The sequence below is a fragment of the Melozone crissalis genome, unplaced genomic scaffold (assembly GCF_028551555.1).
Source record: "Melozone crissalis strain CALT ecotype California unplaced genomic scaffold, PUWL_Pcris_2 ptg000026l_1, whole genome shotgun sequence".
Classification (NCBI taxonomy): domain Eukaryota; kingdom Metazoa; phylum Chordata; class Aves; order Passeriformes; family Passerellidae; genus Melozone; species Melozone crissalis.
In genome coordinates this window covers 3,565,858-3,583,034 of record NW_026535804.1, presented here as the reverse complement: position 1 = coordinate 3,583,034, position 17,177 = coordinate 3,565,858, and the positions used below count along the sequence as shown (strand labels likewise).

Genomic DNA, 17,177 nt, shown 5'->3' with positions numbered 1-17,177 from the left:
TAGGCAGGAGACTGCCAAACATCTTCTGCCCCTCACACAAACCAGACTAAAACCTCATTCACCAGCCATGTCTGATGGAGAACAATTTGTTTTGTTTTAATCAGAAATTTCATCCTAGACTAAAACCTTTCCCCTCAAAGATTTATTAGGCCTGCACAACTGTCCTCAAAGAGGTTGTTTTGACAAGCACTTGCTTCCAAACAAGAAGATCCTGCCAAAGAGAAGCATCAGTGGCATGACTTGGTTCCATCAATGGTAAAGAGGTGGCCGAGCCTCTGCCAAGACTCACCTATCCATCTCATGAGGGACGTCATGATTTGAAGGTACTTGGTCTTCTGCACATTGAAGAAGGTGAAAGGACCCAGGAGGAGCGTGAAGGCCGCCTGGAAGGACAACAAAATCACACATCAGATTAAAAACCAGAAATTCTGCCAGCAAGATGAATTTATCAGAAGAGCAAAGCTTGCATTGAAAGTTCACCTCCAGCCATGTCCGTTTGTCATGAAGCTTTCTTTGTTGCTTAATTTTACAGCTAAATTGGCTGAGGCACAGGGGGTCAAGTGAGCTGCTGGGTATCAGAGAACATGCCTTGGGCAGAAGTAGAGCTCAGGATCCTCTTGGCTCTCAGCCGTTTGCTATCACTGCTACAGCCCTCCTTTACTGACACATTTCAGTAAAAGCACTCAGTACAGCCTTACAGAACATTAAATATTAAACTCTGGCCTCTTTGCCCAAGTACATGCTCAGTTTAGGTATGAATAGCAATAGCCCTCACCAGTCTACTTCTATTAGCATTGATGGGGTGGCTTCGGGGTATCCCAGGCTCAACAACAATGGAGCCAAGTCTGCCTGGGAGTTTTTCCACCCCTGCTTTAAGTCACCTGTGTAAAACATACAGGGTTTCTATAATAGTAAAAACAGATAGTGGGAACTACAGTGTAACAGTTCAGTTCTTGGAAGATAAAACCCTATGCAAAATGAGGGAAAAAGTAATCAGTGAGATACTCAGAGAATTTAATTCAGTGTGGAACGTAAAGGTTCTTCAATGAAGAACTTCCTCGCTCCCCTCTTGGACGTCTATTAAGAAACCAGTGTTTCATAGAATCACAGAATGGTTTGTGTGGAAGGGACCTTGAAGATGATCTTGTTCCATCTTCCTGCCATGGGGAGAGACCTTCCTCTAGACCACGTTGCTCAAAGCCCAGTCCAACCTGGCCTTGAAGACTTCCAGGGGTGGGGAAAATTAAATTGGGGTACACTGCAGCACCAGTCTGTTTCATCTCTTCCAGCTGGGCTGCAAAATACATCCAGCAAAGATCCCTCCTAGGAATCTGGACTATACAGCTTCCCATGAGAGCTTCTTCTAGCACCTCCTAGAGCACACAAGGCAACCATGCTATCAGCCCATGTCCTGAGGTGACATGTCCTGTGCAGCACTGTCACCTCTGCTCAAAGCAGCACTCAAGCCTTACTTACCCCAGAGAGAAGAGAAAAGGCTTCACTGCAAGAAGAAACAGACCCTGGCTGCAATCTGAACATTGAGATTGAGAGAAGCCACTTGTAAGAGGGAGACAAAATGGGTGTTAAGAGAAGAGAGCCCTGCCTGTCCTCTGTGGGATGGCACCAGCTAGCAATACACTAACAGGTCCAAATGCTGTAAGCAGGCAGTGCTTAGAAAGCCACAGCACACACAGCGTAGGTTTGTAGAGCATCCCAAAGAGATCTTTAAAGACAAATATTCAACATTAATATTTACACATTGCTCTTTTCCATGACTTCTTAAAGCAGTTCAAGAAAAGGTGTCACCAGAAGCGAAGAACTGGGACTCAGAGGGGCAGGTCTGCCAAGCCTCAAGGTCTCTGTCGACCCCAACAGAGTCAGGACAGAACAGAATCCAAGCTATTTTAAGATTAGCACAACCCCAAGAAACCTTTTTTGAGACAGTTTCAGAATATCTGCAAGGCAAATTGGAAATGCCTCGCATCAGAAGTATTCTCAGGTGATGAAAGTAAACCCAGAAGGGGAGCAGGGGAGAGAACTCTTGGTTTGACATGTTGCTTGGTGGGGATATATTCTGATCCGAGACCATTGCCTACACCAAGTCTTGCTTTTACTGCTCAGATTAAAAAAAAAAGGACAGGAAGCATGCACAGAATTCAGATTTGTGAAGCAATTGATAGCTGTTGGATGAAACGCTGAAATCACACAGAATACAATGCCACAGGCATAACTGGCAAGACTAAGAGCCAAATCAGGTTTAACAGTTATGGGACTTGAGGTTCTAACACAGAAGCAAACCAGTCAGTTACAAACCTTTTTTTACTCTTCTCCCTCTTGTTCCTTTATTCTAACTGGGACCTTAACTCCACTCTTTTCTCTTTAAATAAAAAACCAAGTTATGTTAAACCACGACACCTGCCCACTATGGACTGCCACTCTATCCTAGAGCAATGCACAAACCCCAACAGACTAAAGAAACCTTTGACTAAAAAGTAATGTAAGGGCAAGGGCCCAAAGCAAACAAAAGTTGACACCAACTGTCTTATTGACAAGTATTCTTGAGTTTGTGACTAATTTCTTTCAACTTTCTCTCCCAACACTGCCCAACACAGCCTCCCCTCAAATCAGTTCATAGCTCCTGCATCAGAAAGCTCTGAACACAGAGAGATGGGCTGAGGATGTGATAATTAAGGAACAGGTGTCTGCTGCAAATGAGAATGCTCCAGAACCAATCGGCAAAACAACCCCTCCAACCACAGCAAGCATTGACACAAAATCACCAAGCAGCAAAGCAGCTGGGTCTGAAACCCAGATTTGTCTCACCCACCAAGGAAAGGAAACATGTCAAGGTGGATTTGGGGCTCAGCTGCTGAAAAGCATCCTGAGGTACTGGAAGAACTTGAGTATTCTTCACTTTTTGCAGAGCACCTTAAACAATCAAATCCGTTCAGCAAGGTTTTAAACTCTCCTCCTCTCTGGTCATTACTGCTTAACTCATGGGGAAGAGATACAAGTTGTGCTTGAATGGTTGAATGTCCCCCCCATCCTTTAGGATGATCAGTGTCTTCTGTTCTCAACCAGATCCTGGTCCAAAAGAGCCAAGCCAGAGATTAATTCTAATGCAACAGAAATTTATTCCCTTCTCCATTTGACACCCATTAGTGGTCAAAGATGAATATCCATGGATCAATACAAACAATGCTAAGACCTGCAATGAGATGAGTTTGCCTTGCTTTGCAGGAATTTGTGCAAACCACTCTTAAGGAAGGGAAGATACAAAACACACTGGACTGCTTGGAAGAAGAAAGCCTGAGCAGAACTGAACATTAAACATCCAGATCAACATCATTTTGAAGTGAAACTATGTGCAGCTCAACAGGATTGAGCACAGGGCAGGAAAAAGGGGCCAGTTTGTCACCAACAGCCAGGACATGAGGACAAGGACCCAGTCCCTGGATTGGAGCTAATCTCACCATCAACCATCAGGAATCCCAAGGCCAGGAACTCTATTTAAAAACACATCCCCAAAAGGATGAGAAGAGACCACAGTGCTTAGCAGGAGAGTGTCTACTTCCTCTACCTCGCTGTGCCAGACACCTCAATCCTCTCCCAACCCATTAAGTTAATTAGTTTCATAACTTCTCCCTAAGGAAAAAGTAAGCCCAAATAAGCACCTCAGACATATACCCAAACTTTCTATCTGATGTTTTCCAAGCTCCAGTCTCTCCCAGAGGGAAATAATTCACAAAGTACTTCATTACACATGTAATTCAAACAACCTAAAACCTGCATAGAAAACTGAACCAGTCAGCCCTGTCAGAAGTCAAATATACAGAGCCCTGGCACATGAAAAAACCCTCCCAAATTTTCCAGTTCACCTCTTGAGTCAGCTGAGCTATTTTCTAGGAGTTTATCATCCTCTTCCTAAGATTCAGCAAATAAACCCATCCAAGGCAGAATAGGCATAGTCTACTTTGATTAAGATTTTTCTGCTAGTGAAATGGTTTATTAGAAACAAGCAGGCATAGGGGGGTGATTCATTACTAAACTGAAACAAGGTAAAGGAATGCTTCCTTCAGCTAAGGAGGAGAACTGAATCTATTAAATGCTGTCTAAATTCACAGGATGGTGGAGAGAAACCATTTACAGCTCTTTGGCACAGGGCTATTAAGAATGATTCCCTCATTTCCCTCCAAGCTCCTCCATTAAATGGGAAAGGCCAGGTAAATCACCAGGCTCATAGTGGAGGGTATGTGGAATCCACACACAGCAAGTAAATGCAAAATTCTTTATTTTTTCTTCCTTTCTCCTGCTAAAAAACAGCATGAAAATCCAGCACACTAAGGACTAAAAAAGACTGTAGTTTTGTTGCCTTTACTGACATTTCCAGTCAAAAAAATGAGAAACCAGTGAGGGTAGAAGAAAGAACAGCAGCTTGTCACCCTGAATTACACTCTTCCCTGCAGGCTAGTAGGAGCCACAAGCTTGCTCAACCCCTGGGAGGGTCTTCAAATCCATTCCTCCCACCAAGCCAAGCCACAGCAACACAGGCACCAAGGTTTGGGATCTTCCCTGAGCTGTAACTCAGCTGATACCACTTTCCCAGCCTCTGCACCTGTCAGCTCTCGGTATCTCAAAATGAAAAAGCAGGCTGGTCAACTCCAGTCTTCTTGCCACAGGGGAACTAACTAGGGCTTACCGTTGCCTGGAATATATTTTTATATATATTTATATATTTCTAACAGTATATTTTATTAAAGCTCTTATGTTAAAACTTGGTTACGTAACCTTGTTTATTGGATTATCTTCTAAAAGCAAGAGTAAGATCAGCGTTAATAGGACATCTGGTTGGTTTTTATCAGCTTAGTTGCAGCCAAGAGGACCACCAAGACAGCTCTTAACCACTGAGTGATGGCCAGCTAATGCCAGGAGCCTTTCAGACCATACAAACATGCTTTAAGCCAGTCAGAGGGCTGTTTGACCAAACAGGGTCTTTATGGACCTGAAGGGTCCATCTATCACTCTGAACCAGTACAGCTCAATAGCTTTCATCTGCTGCTCAGCATGTGGCTTTTACAGCAGCAGCCAATATAGCTCAGGAAGCACAATTAGCATCCAAAATGTGGCTGATTCATGTATTAGATACAGTGGTTACAGCATTATGGCTAGTGCCTGCATACATTTGCAAGAGGACCATCTGAAAAACCAGCCCCATTCATAACTGTCATCAGAACTTGCTTGTTTTCATGCTACACAAACTCATCTGTAAGAATTGCATCTGTTTTTGGCGCTTGCCAAGTAGCAAATTAAAAACAGTAGCTATTGCTTCTTATTGATTCAGAACCTTGAAACTTTCAGAAAGATTGCATGGAAGCAGGGTATGTACCTGAGCAAAGTGAGACCATGATTTTTAAACGCAACAAATGTGCCAGAAGCAGTGCAAAAAGTGCAACAGTTTTTGAATAAAATCATTTGCGCAGCACAGGGCTATCATACCAATGAGAAGTTACCAAGTTTCAAATAACAGAGCAATGATCCCTCAGTTTTAATGTGAAGATGGAGGAGGTGTTGTACAGCTCATTCCTTAGATATCCATCTCCCTTTGGGCCCCCAGCCACCCTAACTTTTCCTTTCCTCCTCCCCGCTTTTTACACCCTCATTCAAACCTACAACCCACCCCAAACCATATAATTCCTTGGAGTTCTTGCTTCCCTGTGGCAGAAGTGACAACATCTCAGACAAACTTCACTTTAGGATGGTATCAAGCTCCATCTCTGCAGATGCTGATGTTTAGATTTCACAGCTGTTGAGCAATGGTACAGCTGCCCCACAAGACAGCACAGCAAATAACCCTGCTCTAAAGAGGGGTAAGATAAGAGCTCATAAAAAAGTCACTGGTTTAGTAAAATGGATCACTCTCCTTGGTAGACTTTGACACTTTTGCAGGGAAGCCAAGGGTTGAGTGCTTGATACTGGACTGTGGGTACACAACATTCCCACAGCAAAGCCTGACACCAATAAGACACAGGCTTGACTGGATGAGCACTTCCCAAAGGAAGCTTTGCTTGATTCAGTGCTCAGATGCAAGGAAAGTCTCCTTGAGCACGGCAGGAAAAAGCAGACATTTCTTACATGCTGTCAGAAGTGGCAACTCTGACACTTGCTCTGCTTCTGCAAGACATCCCTGAGCTCAGAGCTATTTCACAACTCAGATGAGCACTGGAAGGGACAGATGAAACAATCCAACAAAACCAGACTGCGCAAGTACAGAGAGCAAACAAGATGTCAGGGAACTGGGATACTCTGTTCCCACCTCAGGTGCTTTCCACTGGAGTGTGTCACATGTAGGGAAAAAGAAGTCCAAAAAGGAAACCTGCATTTATTGGCATGGGCACAGGTCAGAGGTTTCTTATTACTGGTTGGAAGACTGAACCAGACCTATCACCTTTAGTAATTCCTTAAGAACTGGTGTTCTGTTCACATCCTCAGGGAATTTTTAGGGCTGACTTTGGAGAGAAATGTTAAATGCATGGTGCATTCCCCACTCTCGTTTGGAACTCCTAGATAAAGAAAACAGCTTCGTGGCATTTCAGACCTACCTGCAGCTCCCCCAAGCACACACCTGCAGCCTCTGCAAGCTCTTCTATACCCACTTCAAGTTGTAGCTACTGCAGTGCTACCCCAAGGTGGACTCCAGCTACTCCTGTCAAGGCCTCAGGGCTTTTCAGCTAAAACACCTTAAGGGAAAAGGATCTTGAGTGTGGTGTCCCCCTCTGCCATCTCTCATCCCCTTCACTAGGGTGACAAGGCCATGTTTCTGTCCTACATGAGCTCATATCTCAAGCTACAGAGCCAGATGGCCCATCAGCAAGGGCGGCAATCCAAGCTTTCTCTGGTAAAGCTTTACCCCTTGCAGGGGACAGTACAAATATAAATACATGGAAAGAGTCTGATTGTTCAGGAAGGAGCTTTTTAGAGAGCTAAAAAAAACAAAAAGCTGAAAATCCACAGCCTCTCAAGGCTGGAGGCAGGGCTGCAGCAGGGGCTGTGCTGATAGGCAGTAAGTTATCAGCAGACAAGCTGTTATGAAGCTCAAAGTTGGGTGAAAAGAGATAAACCAGCCACAGAACAAGGATTGCTCAAAGAAGTTGAGAGGCAAGAGGGATTTTAACCTCCAGATCCCCTGCAGAGTCAGGAAGTCACAATGGAGGGAGGCCACAGGCAGCAGCCAATCCACAAGGAATATTTATAGCTGAAGAAACAAGGGCAGTTCTGCTTTGGGTACAGCAGGCAGCTGCCACAGCAGCTCCGGTAATTAACGCGCCGCTCTCGGGACACCTGGCAGAGCTCTACAATCATAACTCACATCAGGCACATTCCTGGCACTCAGGAGCCCTCACCCACCTTCTTCCCCAGCTCCCTCAGGCAGGGAGGAGGCATCCTCCAGGAATTAAGACCTCGGTTGCCGCCAGGCTGGTTTTTGCCAGTGTAGCAAAGAGGCCTTTCACCCACAGCACCCTTTAAGCTGGATGCTGCCTTCTACAGTTCCTGTGCCACAGTGATCCTAATGCCTCTTCCAAAATGGAAGACCTCCTGCAAGGGATGAAAAGAAGTGCTTGTATCCCCAAAGATACCAAATTCAGTGGATCTGAACACTATCTAGAAGTTTTCAAAGGCTCTAGCTCAGCACCAGCATTTGATTCTAACTGCCCACCCAGCAAAAAGTGTAGTCATCCCAGCTCCTTAAGCTCTGATCTTGCTGGTGATCCAACACACTAAAAACCAGCTGTGAACTGGGCAGCCTCCACATGCAGCACCTTAACCTTGGGAGGCCAAGGCAGAAGCAGCACATGGACAGCAAGGCAGCACTTGAGGGTGCTGCTCTCCTTTCCTCTCCCTATCCTCACTCAGGGCCCCAGCCTGTTTCTGAAGCTGGTCAATCTCTGAGCACCAGGAACCTTCCACTTTGGAAAGAACAGCCAGAAATACCAGTTCTTTCTCCACTTAATTTGAAGGAATTCAGGCACAAAGTGTTCTCAGAAAATCATTAGGTGCAAGGATTCTGTTCCTGGCATACCTGGGGTGTGCAGGATCACAGCCAGCGGCAAGCTTACACTCTCTGGGGTAAATACACTTCCATTATCATTTCTCACAACAAGAGAGAGATAGAGGCCAGCAATAACCCCGAGGTGACTGGCATCTAATTTTTCATCATTGGAGTATTTATGGCACAGCCGTTTGCAGCATCTTGTAATCACTTTACCGCCTCCTTGACCCCTGGCTCCCCCTTATTCTGCATCTCCTAATTGCATCTGAACAAGCAGGAGGGAAGCAGCAAAGTGGATAGATGCAGGAGAGCTGAATGCTTGGGTTGTGATACTTGGAAGGACAGCAGAGGAGGTGCAGAGCCAAATTTGGCTGTACCCCCCACCACCAGCCTGCTCTGATCTCCCACAGCATATGAAAGTGGAGCTTTCCTCCTTCCTGACACTGGGTGACCTTGAGGAGTTGTTCTCTGCCTCCCCAGTTCATTAGCATGGTATGAGAGATTAATGAGTTTCCTCCAAGAAAGTGTGAGGGCATCTTTATACACAAACACAGCCCCAGATTCCTGCATATTTGTAGCCTCTCCCGGCAGGGCACTGGCAACCACAACAATATTTATATTGACTACAAAAGCCCCTGGGTCAGACAGCACAAAGCAAGGGAGATGTGGACCAGCATGACACGGATGCACAGAGGGCCCTGCAAACATGTCAAGCTCCAAGCTGCCAGGGTTAGGAGGTACTTGGGTTCAGCAAGGATGAATGTTCCTGACGGCCACTAAGCCCTTGTCTGCCACAACACCAGCAGTGCTTTCACCACTAAGCTGTTATTTGTTCTCTTTACTTTTCTCCCCTACAAACTTCTCAGTTGAGTTTCTCAGGATTCTCCAGCTGCCTGGAGGACGTAGCTTCAGGGGCAGCATCACCCTGCCCACTGGGTGATGCAGGAGTTGCCTGGAGGGATGGAAAGTCTCTCACTTTAAAACTACTTAGGACAAAGGAAGAGATAAAGCCTTGTTGCCCAGGGCTACTGGGGTGTCTGTTCACTTCCAGCCTTCTTCCCTGCACAGTGCACACCAAACAGGTGCAACAGGCTTGGGAGACCAGCTCTGCCCCAGAGCATTATACCCACTTCAACTTACAAGATAAATCCCAGCTGCATTATTTGTATTTATAGTCCTGCTTACAGAAGCATGAGCTACGTGTGGGATTTGCTGATGTAGTCCAAAAATCCACATTTTTGGACAACAGCATCAGTGATCTCACTCAGACATACAGTGCAATTTAGGATGGAGTTAAGTTGCAGACTTATTTAGGCGTAAAAAGATATATGGGTCTGTCCAGAGCTTTCCTCCACAGCTTCTGATAATGTTCATAGCAGCAGAACTGCACAGTTCTGCAGTCCTGATAATTTCTACCTGTATATTAAAGAATTAATTGTAATTTCAGGGGATGAGAGATCAAGACTACTGCCTTACTAGATGAAAACAATGATGTGAATCAGGCAGGCAGCAAGGTCAGACCTCTGTTTAAAAACAAAGCTGGTGCTAAAGCACCAAACAGAATACTGGAAAATATGCTGTTGAGAAAAAGGCTTATATTGCATTTCCCAGGGGATTGTTTAGCTGACTTAACACATCTTCTTCAGCTCTGGTTCCTAGGATGCTGTCACAATCACTGCAGAAAGTAACACTGCACAGGGGAAATCTATTTATTACTTATTTTCTACCAATGTTCTGAAAATCTAAGATTTGTGGCTCTGCTGGAACAGCCTAGCCCAAGAAAGGAATTTTAAAAGGCCCTTTTTAAACCTTTCCCACTCGGTGTAGGGAGTGGGTGATCACATAGATTAGTTCTGACACCTGCCCTATTCGGGAGAGATTGGTCTCCAGTATCAGGAGAGAACAGTGTCAGCTTTGGTGCCTTGCTGCCCAAGTGAGCTGACTCCAAAGGACAGCTTTATTCAGGGAAAGCAGCAGCATGGCCTCTCAGCCTTGGCAGGGTGGCTGTGCTGTGCAGCAGGGCTGTGGTTTGAGCCCAACATCACTTCTGGTGAGCTTCCAAGTGCAGAATTTGCAGAAAAGCAAACAGAGATCTGTGTAAAGTCACTGCTTCACCCAGTTTGTTTAGCTGGTTTGTTTCCAAGGTTCATGACCACCATCCAACACCACCTAAGTCAAACCAAGCACTAAAGTGTACAGGACATTCTTCCTTGGGGAAGCCAAGAGTGTCTGAGCTCACTAATGGCTCTTGCCCATTGCACCTCTGCATCTCTTGCACCTTGCTTCTCTGAAGGGCTGGTAGCACCTGCAGCACCACCGCACCCTTCCCTTCCAGACAGCCCTTGGAGCCTGCTGGAGGTACCAGAGGGACACAATTGGTCCTTCGGAAAAGCTCAGCATCCAAGTGACAAGCACAACCCAAGCTCCACTTAGGAAAACACACTTCTCATTGTGAGGTGAACAGACAGCTCTGTACAGAAAACACATTCCAGTTCCCTGCACTATTGATTTCCCAGTGAAAAGAGACAAGCTAATCCATTAATGTTAGTTGCTTCAAAGTGTGGTCTTGCAGTTGCTTCAGTCTGGTCCCAAAGGCTGATTCTCTCACCCAGTGTTTGCCTTCTGGCTGGTATTTCTTTTACTCAAAATGCCATCAATTACAAGGAAGCAAGAAAAATCACCCATCAGAAGCTGAACTCCAGCTCTTAGGTCACTGGCACAACAAGTTTGTATTTCATTTCCACAACACCACACTCATCTGCCTCCTCCCGATAGCTCAGGATAAACCTCTGTTTCACAAGTCCAGTTATTATCTGAAGATCCCTTTGCATTAGGAAACACAAGGAGTGTGGCAACCTCCAGTAAAGCCAGTTTATCTGTCACAGGCATATGATGAGCAAGCAATTGAAAGGATTTACTGATGAGTCCACAGAAGAACGGACGAGGATGAAGGAGGCAGGATTTATGCCATATTAACAAGGCTGTGTGCCAATTTCAACCTATTAGTTGCACAATAAAAAGAGTTGAGACTTGCCTTCACATCCCACATCCAGACACCATTTATTTTAGCAGAACTTGGCTCCTATCCCTCTTCAACCACTTCAGACCAAAGCAACAACTTAACTGACCTTACTTTTTGGAGGCTGAGTAGAGGAGGGGCATGAGAAGACTCCAGTCAGCCTCCGAGACACGGCTTTTAGCAAGCAAAGCTATTTCAGGGGCACCTATAACAATTTGGCCTACTGATATTGAGACTTAATGCAGTACTAATTCTTCTTGTGTCACAGCAATGCTTCAAAACTCAGGTGCCCTGTACACACAGAAATGGCACAATATTGTGGACTATTGAAAACCTTTTTTCTTATTTTGAAAGCTTTCAGGACTGCCTTTATGCACAGAAGTAGCAGCTGCCTTTTTTGTACATTTATTTATATTTCTATATCAGTATCATAGTAAACCACATCAAAGCATTTGTGGTAAGGAATCTAATGCAATATTTTTGGCAAGAAGGTCTTACCATGAATAACTTCTTATAGGATATGCAGGGTGACAAGCTAATAGTGCCCCAGTCCTGCTGCATCCTTACTGCAAGCTGAAGTAACCTAGAACACAACAATGCTACAGTTTAAGCAATTTCTTTAAGCAAGATAATGACTTCACACCATCAGGATAGACTACCACCAGCTTTCCTTCCTTTTTACTGGCTCACTCTGGGAGCCCAGGACAAGCGCTCCAAACCTTTTAGATTGATGTGCTGTGAAATCAGCCCTCCCTGGTCCAGCTCCTACCTCTGAGGCAGCTTTCCTCCCCACCACAGGTTCTCAAGGTCTCTAGACATTAAGACCTGTAAGAATAAATATCCAGGAGACAGCAGCTGTGACCCATTTATTACTGAGTGTTGCTGCAGGGCACAGCTGAGGAAGGCAGGGCAGAGGAAAAGCACTTGCTGCAAAGGGAAAGGTGGAGAAAACCCAGGTGCCCTTGGAAGAAGCACTCTGCTTGCAGCACTGCTCCAGCTCTGTTGCTCCAGCTCCCAGTTGGAAACAGACAGCTTAGATCAAGCATGGATGTTCAAGTACTGCCATGAGGGCTCCTCTCATATCACTGCTGGGAGGCAAAATATAAAACAAAACAAAAAAAAAAAAAACCAAAAAAAGGAGAAACCAACAGAAGCCAACAATGGACTGAGACTGAGAGGCCACAAGAGCATCGTGAGCATCGTGTACCAAACAAGCTGATAAAACTGCCCCAGTGCAGGTAAATGCATTTGGAAAGATCTATTTTGACAATAAAAATCTAAGCTCCCTTTACCCAGAGCAGGGCACAGGCAGAGGCAGGAAGGAGAAATGCCGTGGAGGGAAGCAGAGCACGTAGAGCAGGCACACAAAGCCCAGCACCCCAGCCGGAGCAGGCAGCACCGCGCTGAGGCCGACGGGATCCACACCAACCCTTATCGGTTCAGCCTCTGCATTTGCTGATTAAGTTCTGCCGGTCCCCAGCAATGTTACAGCAGCACGTGTGTCCTCAGAGCACCCCCTCCCCCTGCACAGCCTCCCGCAGCTGCAGCCCGGCCCCGCTCTGGTCAGCGATCAGAGCACCGGGCCGGGGTGACATTGTCCCCTCCTGAAGAGGGACCGTAAGCGCCTGTGAGCCCGCTCATTTTATTCACTGCACAAGCACGTTTCCAACTGGGATAATCTCCATTAAACCATCTGCGCTCCCATCCTCGCCTGGCCTGCACCCGCTGGGCCGCCTGCGATACTGCAGCATCTGCGAACCGGCACAAGCGGATGCCGCGTCCCTTTCCCAAGCAGCTAAAAAAACCAACAGAGACTCAGACAGAACAGATGCACCTGGTGGCTTTGACGCTCTACCGAGCCAGGCTACCAGGAGTACCTGTGCCAGTGCCTCCTCTGAAAGGCACATGGCTCCCCTTGAGAATTTAAGCCATTTCCTTTCCATCATGGGAAGACACCGTGTCCCAGATTGCCAGAAGAGGAGGGCTGAGAACAGAGTAGAGGGTTCAGCCTCCACGGCTGCCCTGGTGCAGAACAGAAGCGTTGTTTGCCAGGTCATGAGCACAGTTTGGATCAGACACTGAATAGCTGCTGATCCCTAGGATTTAATCTCTTATTTATCTCAGTACCTGCTTTCTAGAAACAGGGACTATCATATCACATTCCTACATGACTTCGACAGAAAGAAGGAAGTGTTACAATGAAAGATCTGAAACTTAAATCTGCTGCACCGTCCCCACGACCTCCCCAGCACAGCCCAGTGGAACCTACAGAGAGCATGATAAAGCAGCTGCACTGAAGTGTGAATTCAGCACTGAGAGAACGTGACCCTCTCCTCAGCACTGCCAGAGACAGCCAAGGGACTTGGGAGTCACTCCAGCTGTTGAGGACGTGGCAGGGTGGTAATGGGTCTGAAGCAAAGATAGAAAGCCATCGATCTGCTTTAACTGTGATCACTGCCTGCCTCAAACAAGGTCGCTGGGCTGCCCAACACACGCCTTTCTTGGGAGAAAATTTGTCCTGCAGGGTCTTGCCCTCACAGGAGTAGAAGAGCACAGCAAGGCTCACCCTTCAAACCTCCCAGGTCTTTTATGGTCCCAAAAAGGGCGTAAATATTAGCAGCAGGTGATGGGACGGGAGCAAAAGTCTATTTACATATTTCCTGCACTTGCCTTCACTTATTTGTTTTGCAAGTTTTTATTTTCCAAAGCAATTTATAAACAAGAAGCGAGACAACCATTTGTTCAGACAAAGGTTAATAGGGGCCTAGCGGTCTCTGAAGACTCTGCAGACACACTTAGGTGTGAAATCTTGGAGCAGCAATAAAGATGCTGCACAGACAAGAAAGTCTCAAGAGAAGAATTTAATCTGTCTAAATATTCTCATTATGTACATAGTTTTCAGCTTCCATTCACAGTAATCAGAGCAGAGACAGCTTCCAGAAGCCTTTTTAGACAATAAGGCACGAAAAAGGATTTTTACGTCAGCCATTATTCCTCTCTTCATCCTCAGCTTGAAGAGTCAATGTTTGAAATGGTTTTTGTCGAAAAGAAGACACAGTGTTGGGAGAGAAAAATTTGACAGGAGGAAGGCAGCACGGGTCTTTGGCAGACTGGTGGGACTTGGCACAAAGCAGCTCCCATTGGCACCATTTGTCCAGAAAACCTCAAATAGATTATTCTCCTCCAAAATAGGTTTTCTGTAGGGTCATGCACAGAGTATGAAATATAACACTACTTCCAGAGAACTGCTTCACTGGAACGAGCAAGACATTTCAGTTACATCCACACATCTTCCTCCTGGATCACTTAAACCTAAATACACAACTAAGATAAGGTAGGAAAACTAGAAGCAGGCATCTAGGACAAAAGGGCTGATCCAAAACTCAGCTGCTTTCTTTTGGGATCACAGTGTCCATCTGTCCCCTTGCCACAGGGGAACTTGTTTGCAAAAAGAGACCTTGTTTGTCCACTGAAACGTGGAACCTGAATTATTCCATCAGGCAAGAATTCAAAATAGAAAGTTAAGAAAAGAGAATAGTTCTCTATGGGTATGATCTCCTGGGACCAAGAGAAGCTGTGCTCTTAATGCATCTCTCCCCTCCTCACTTTCATGCTGCATTTTCCCCTTCAGACAGGCAGGTTTCAGCTTTCCTGGCATGTTCAAAACTCTACTTCTGTACACAAGAAGCTTGGACAAAATGTGTAGAGATAATTACAATGGTTTACTACTAATTATTTTTTGCTTGAAGTCAAATGACTTCCTTGCCCTGCCTTCCCCTCCCCAGGTTTCTCTCAGAAAGTTTGAGAGCTCAACTGGTCACTAGTTGTCCACACTACAAACAGGACAGTGGGGAAAATATTAACCAGCATAGGCACTTTGGAGGCAGCCCAAACTCAAAGCCAGGGTCAGTACTGTGATCTGAGTGTTTTATAAATGATTATATCTCTTACCCCTCTCTAAAGAGGTCACCATCCTCTCTGTTTTCTGGAGAATAAAATCACACAGGTCAAACAGGGAGTGGGACCAGAAGAGCTGGAGGCAGAACAAGTTCCAGTTTACTCCCATCTTCACCCAGTAAGAAGCATTACAGACTTTTAACAGAAAAGCAGAACTTAGAGAAAATGCTGACACCCAGAAGTATCCTGAAAATAGTGATTGTGAGAATTGACCTCCACCAGTAACCCACTACAGACTGGTCTGTTCTCCCACAAACAATCCCACCCTCCACCTAAGAGGGCGTAGAGAACAACACTGAAGCCTCATCCCAGTTACTGAGCAGAAAAGGATTAACCACTAGCAAGACTTTGCAGATATTTATTCTCCAGATCCACAAGACAAGCAGAGGGAAAAGCTCCTCTGAGAGTTATGTACACAGACTTCAAGTCTAATGCTTACAGAGTCTTAATTTTTTTAATTTTGCAAGTCCTAACAACAATTATCTTCATGAATTATAGACACAATATCTGAGAGACACAGGCAGCAATTAATGCATGTCTGCCTTTTCTGACTAGCTCCTTCTGCTGGGTCAGGGAGAGTTATTGAAATTCAGGGAGGAAATCTTCAATCTTCCAGAAGTTTTAAAGAAACAGACCAAGACAGAATTTAATAAAGCAATAATATTTCTCTTAAATAATTAACTAGTTTTTGACACTCACTAATATTTCTGAGGCCCAGCTCTTACTTTTGCAGTGACACTGGATGTGATCCACTGCATCTCCAAAATGTACTGACTCTAAAATTACCTCTGGATTTCTCTGCACACACGTAGCCACCCTCATTCCTTTTACTTAAAATTCTCACTGAGACCCTTAACAAAAGCCACACTGTGCAGCACTAGCATCCTTCCCTCCTCCCATTCTGCCCTACCGACATCTGTCTCCAAATCCGAGCGCTCAGCACTCCCCAGGCTCTACAGAAGCCATGTTCATCATCCTCTGGGAAAAACCCTGGGGTCAGAGCAGAACCCCAGCACAGCATTAGATGCAATAGACAATCCTGAACTAGACAAAGCTATTACTAAGGCAGTGTATACCACTGGATGTTGTCTAAGCTGGTTGTTTCCATCATCTTTCAAGCAGCAGATTCTCCTGCAGCATTAACAATTTTATTCACATAAAGAATGGACTCAATGATCCTTGTGAGTCCCTTCCAACTCTGGGTATTTTATATTCTAAAGCACTCAAATGAGTTTAATATACTTCAGTATCTTGACAACAATTACCCCCGAGCAAATATTAATTAGCCAGCCACTGAAAAAAAAAAACAATGAAGAAAAACCTTTGGCAAAAATATCTCACCTGCTTAAGCAATATAAAACTACACACCAAGATGGACAGGACTCAAACTCAAAACCATAAGAACCATTCTGATGGCCAATAAGTTCAAACACAGCCATGTCACCAAGAATAGGGAGGGGGTATTTTGGCAAAAAAGTCAGACAGAACCAAAAGTTTAATATTCTGTTGTTCACTTGAACTGCATAATTTCTACAAGAAAAAAAAACCTCCCTGTGCACTAGAAGCAGAATTTAAATGGCAACAGGGGTCATCCCAATTGCAGAAGCTCACCAGATACAGCCTGTAAGCATCAATCCTTCGAATTGGCCCCCAGCACTTGTCCGTGTCATTGTACTTTGTGCTGTCTCCAACACTGCAAGAATGGTTGCCAGTGACACTGCTGGGAAAGGAGGGAGAAACAAAAGAGAATAATTAACTCCTAGCAGATGTCTTCCCCTCTCCTGCAAGAAAGGAGAATGAGAGGAGGCCAATCCTCCTCTCTGTCTCTGGTCACATTCACTTCCTGACATTTTCTGGACAGCGTAACACAGCAAGTTGCTGAGTTACACTGCCTTAAACCAGAGGTTTAAAGGCAAATTCTTGGATTGCCTGCAGTTATTTGCAAGTTTTGCCATTTAATCATCAAGCTGGTGAGCTTAGATCTTTTATGGATCGCTGAGGTTTTCCATTTTTAAGACTGAAGTACAAATCCAGCCCAGATTTGATCAACCCAATCTATTATCTGTTTCTTTGAGAAAGGCACCATTCCCAGTGCAGAGCTAAGTCCATGTACCAACAACACCCACTGGCCTCAGGCTTAGTAAGCATCACACC

At 45.2% G+C, this 17,177-nt stretch overlaps 1 protein-coding gene across 2 annotated transcripts in view; it reads right to left on the bottom strand.

Annotated features, from left to right (window-relative positions):
- The window catches only part of TMEM104 (transmembrane protein 104), a 42,105-nt gene that overhangs the window by 13,304 nt on the left and 11,624 nt on the right, over window positions 1–17,177 (bottom strand). The window contains exons 8-9 of one of the 2 annotated variants that reach the window (XM_054278805.1): window positions 16,635–16,743; window positions 290–383 (exon numbers count right to left, since the gene is read on the bottom strand). In XM_054278805.1, the coding sequence (XP_054134780.1) occupies window positions 290–383; window positions 16,635–16,743 (203 nt within the window). The remainder of the gene's footprint in view (window positions 1–289; window positions 384–16,634; window positions 16,744–17,177) is intronic. The other variant, XM_054278806.1, reaches the window with a different exon arrangement.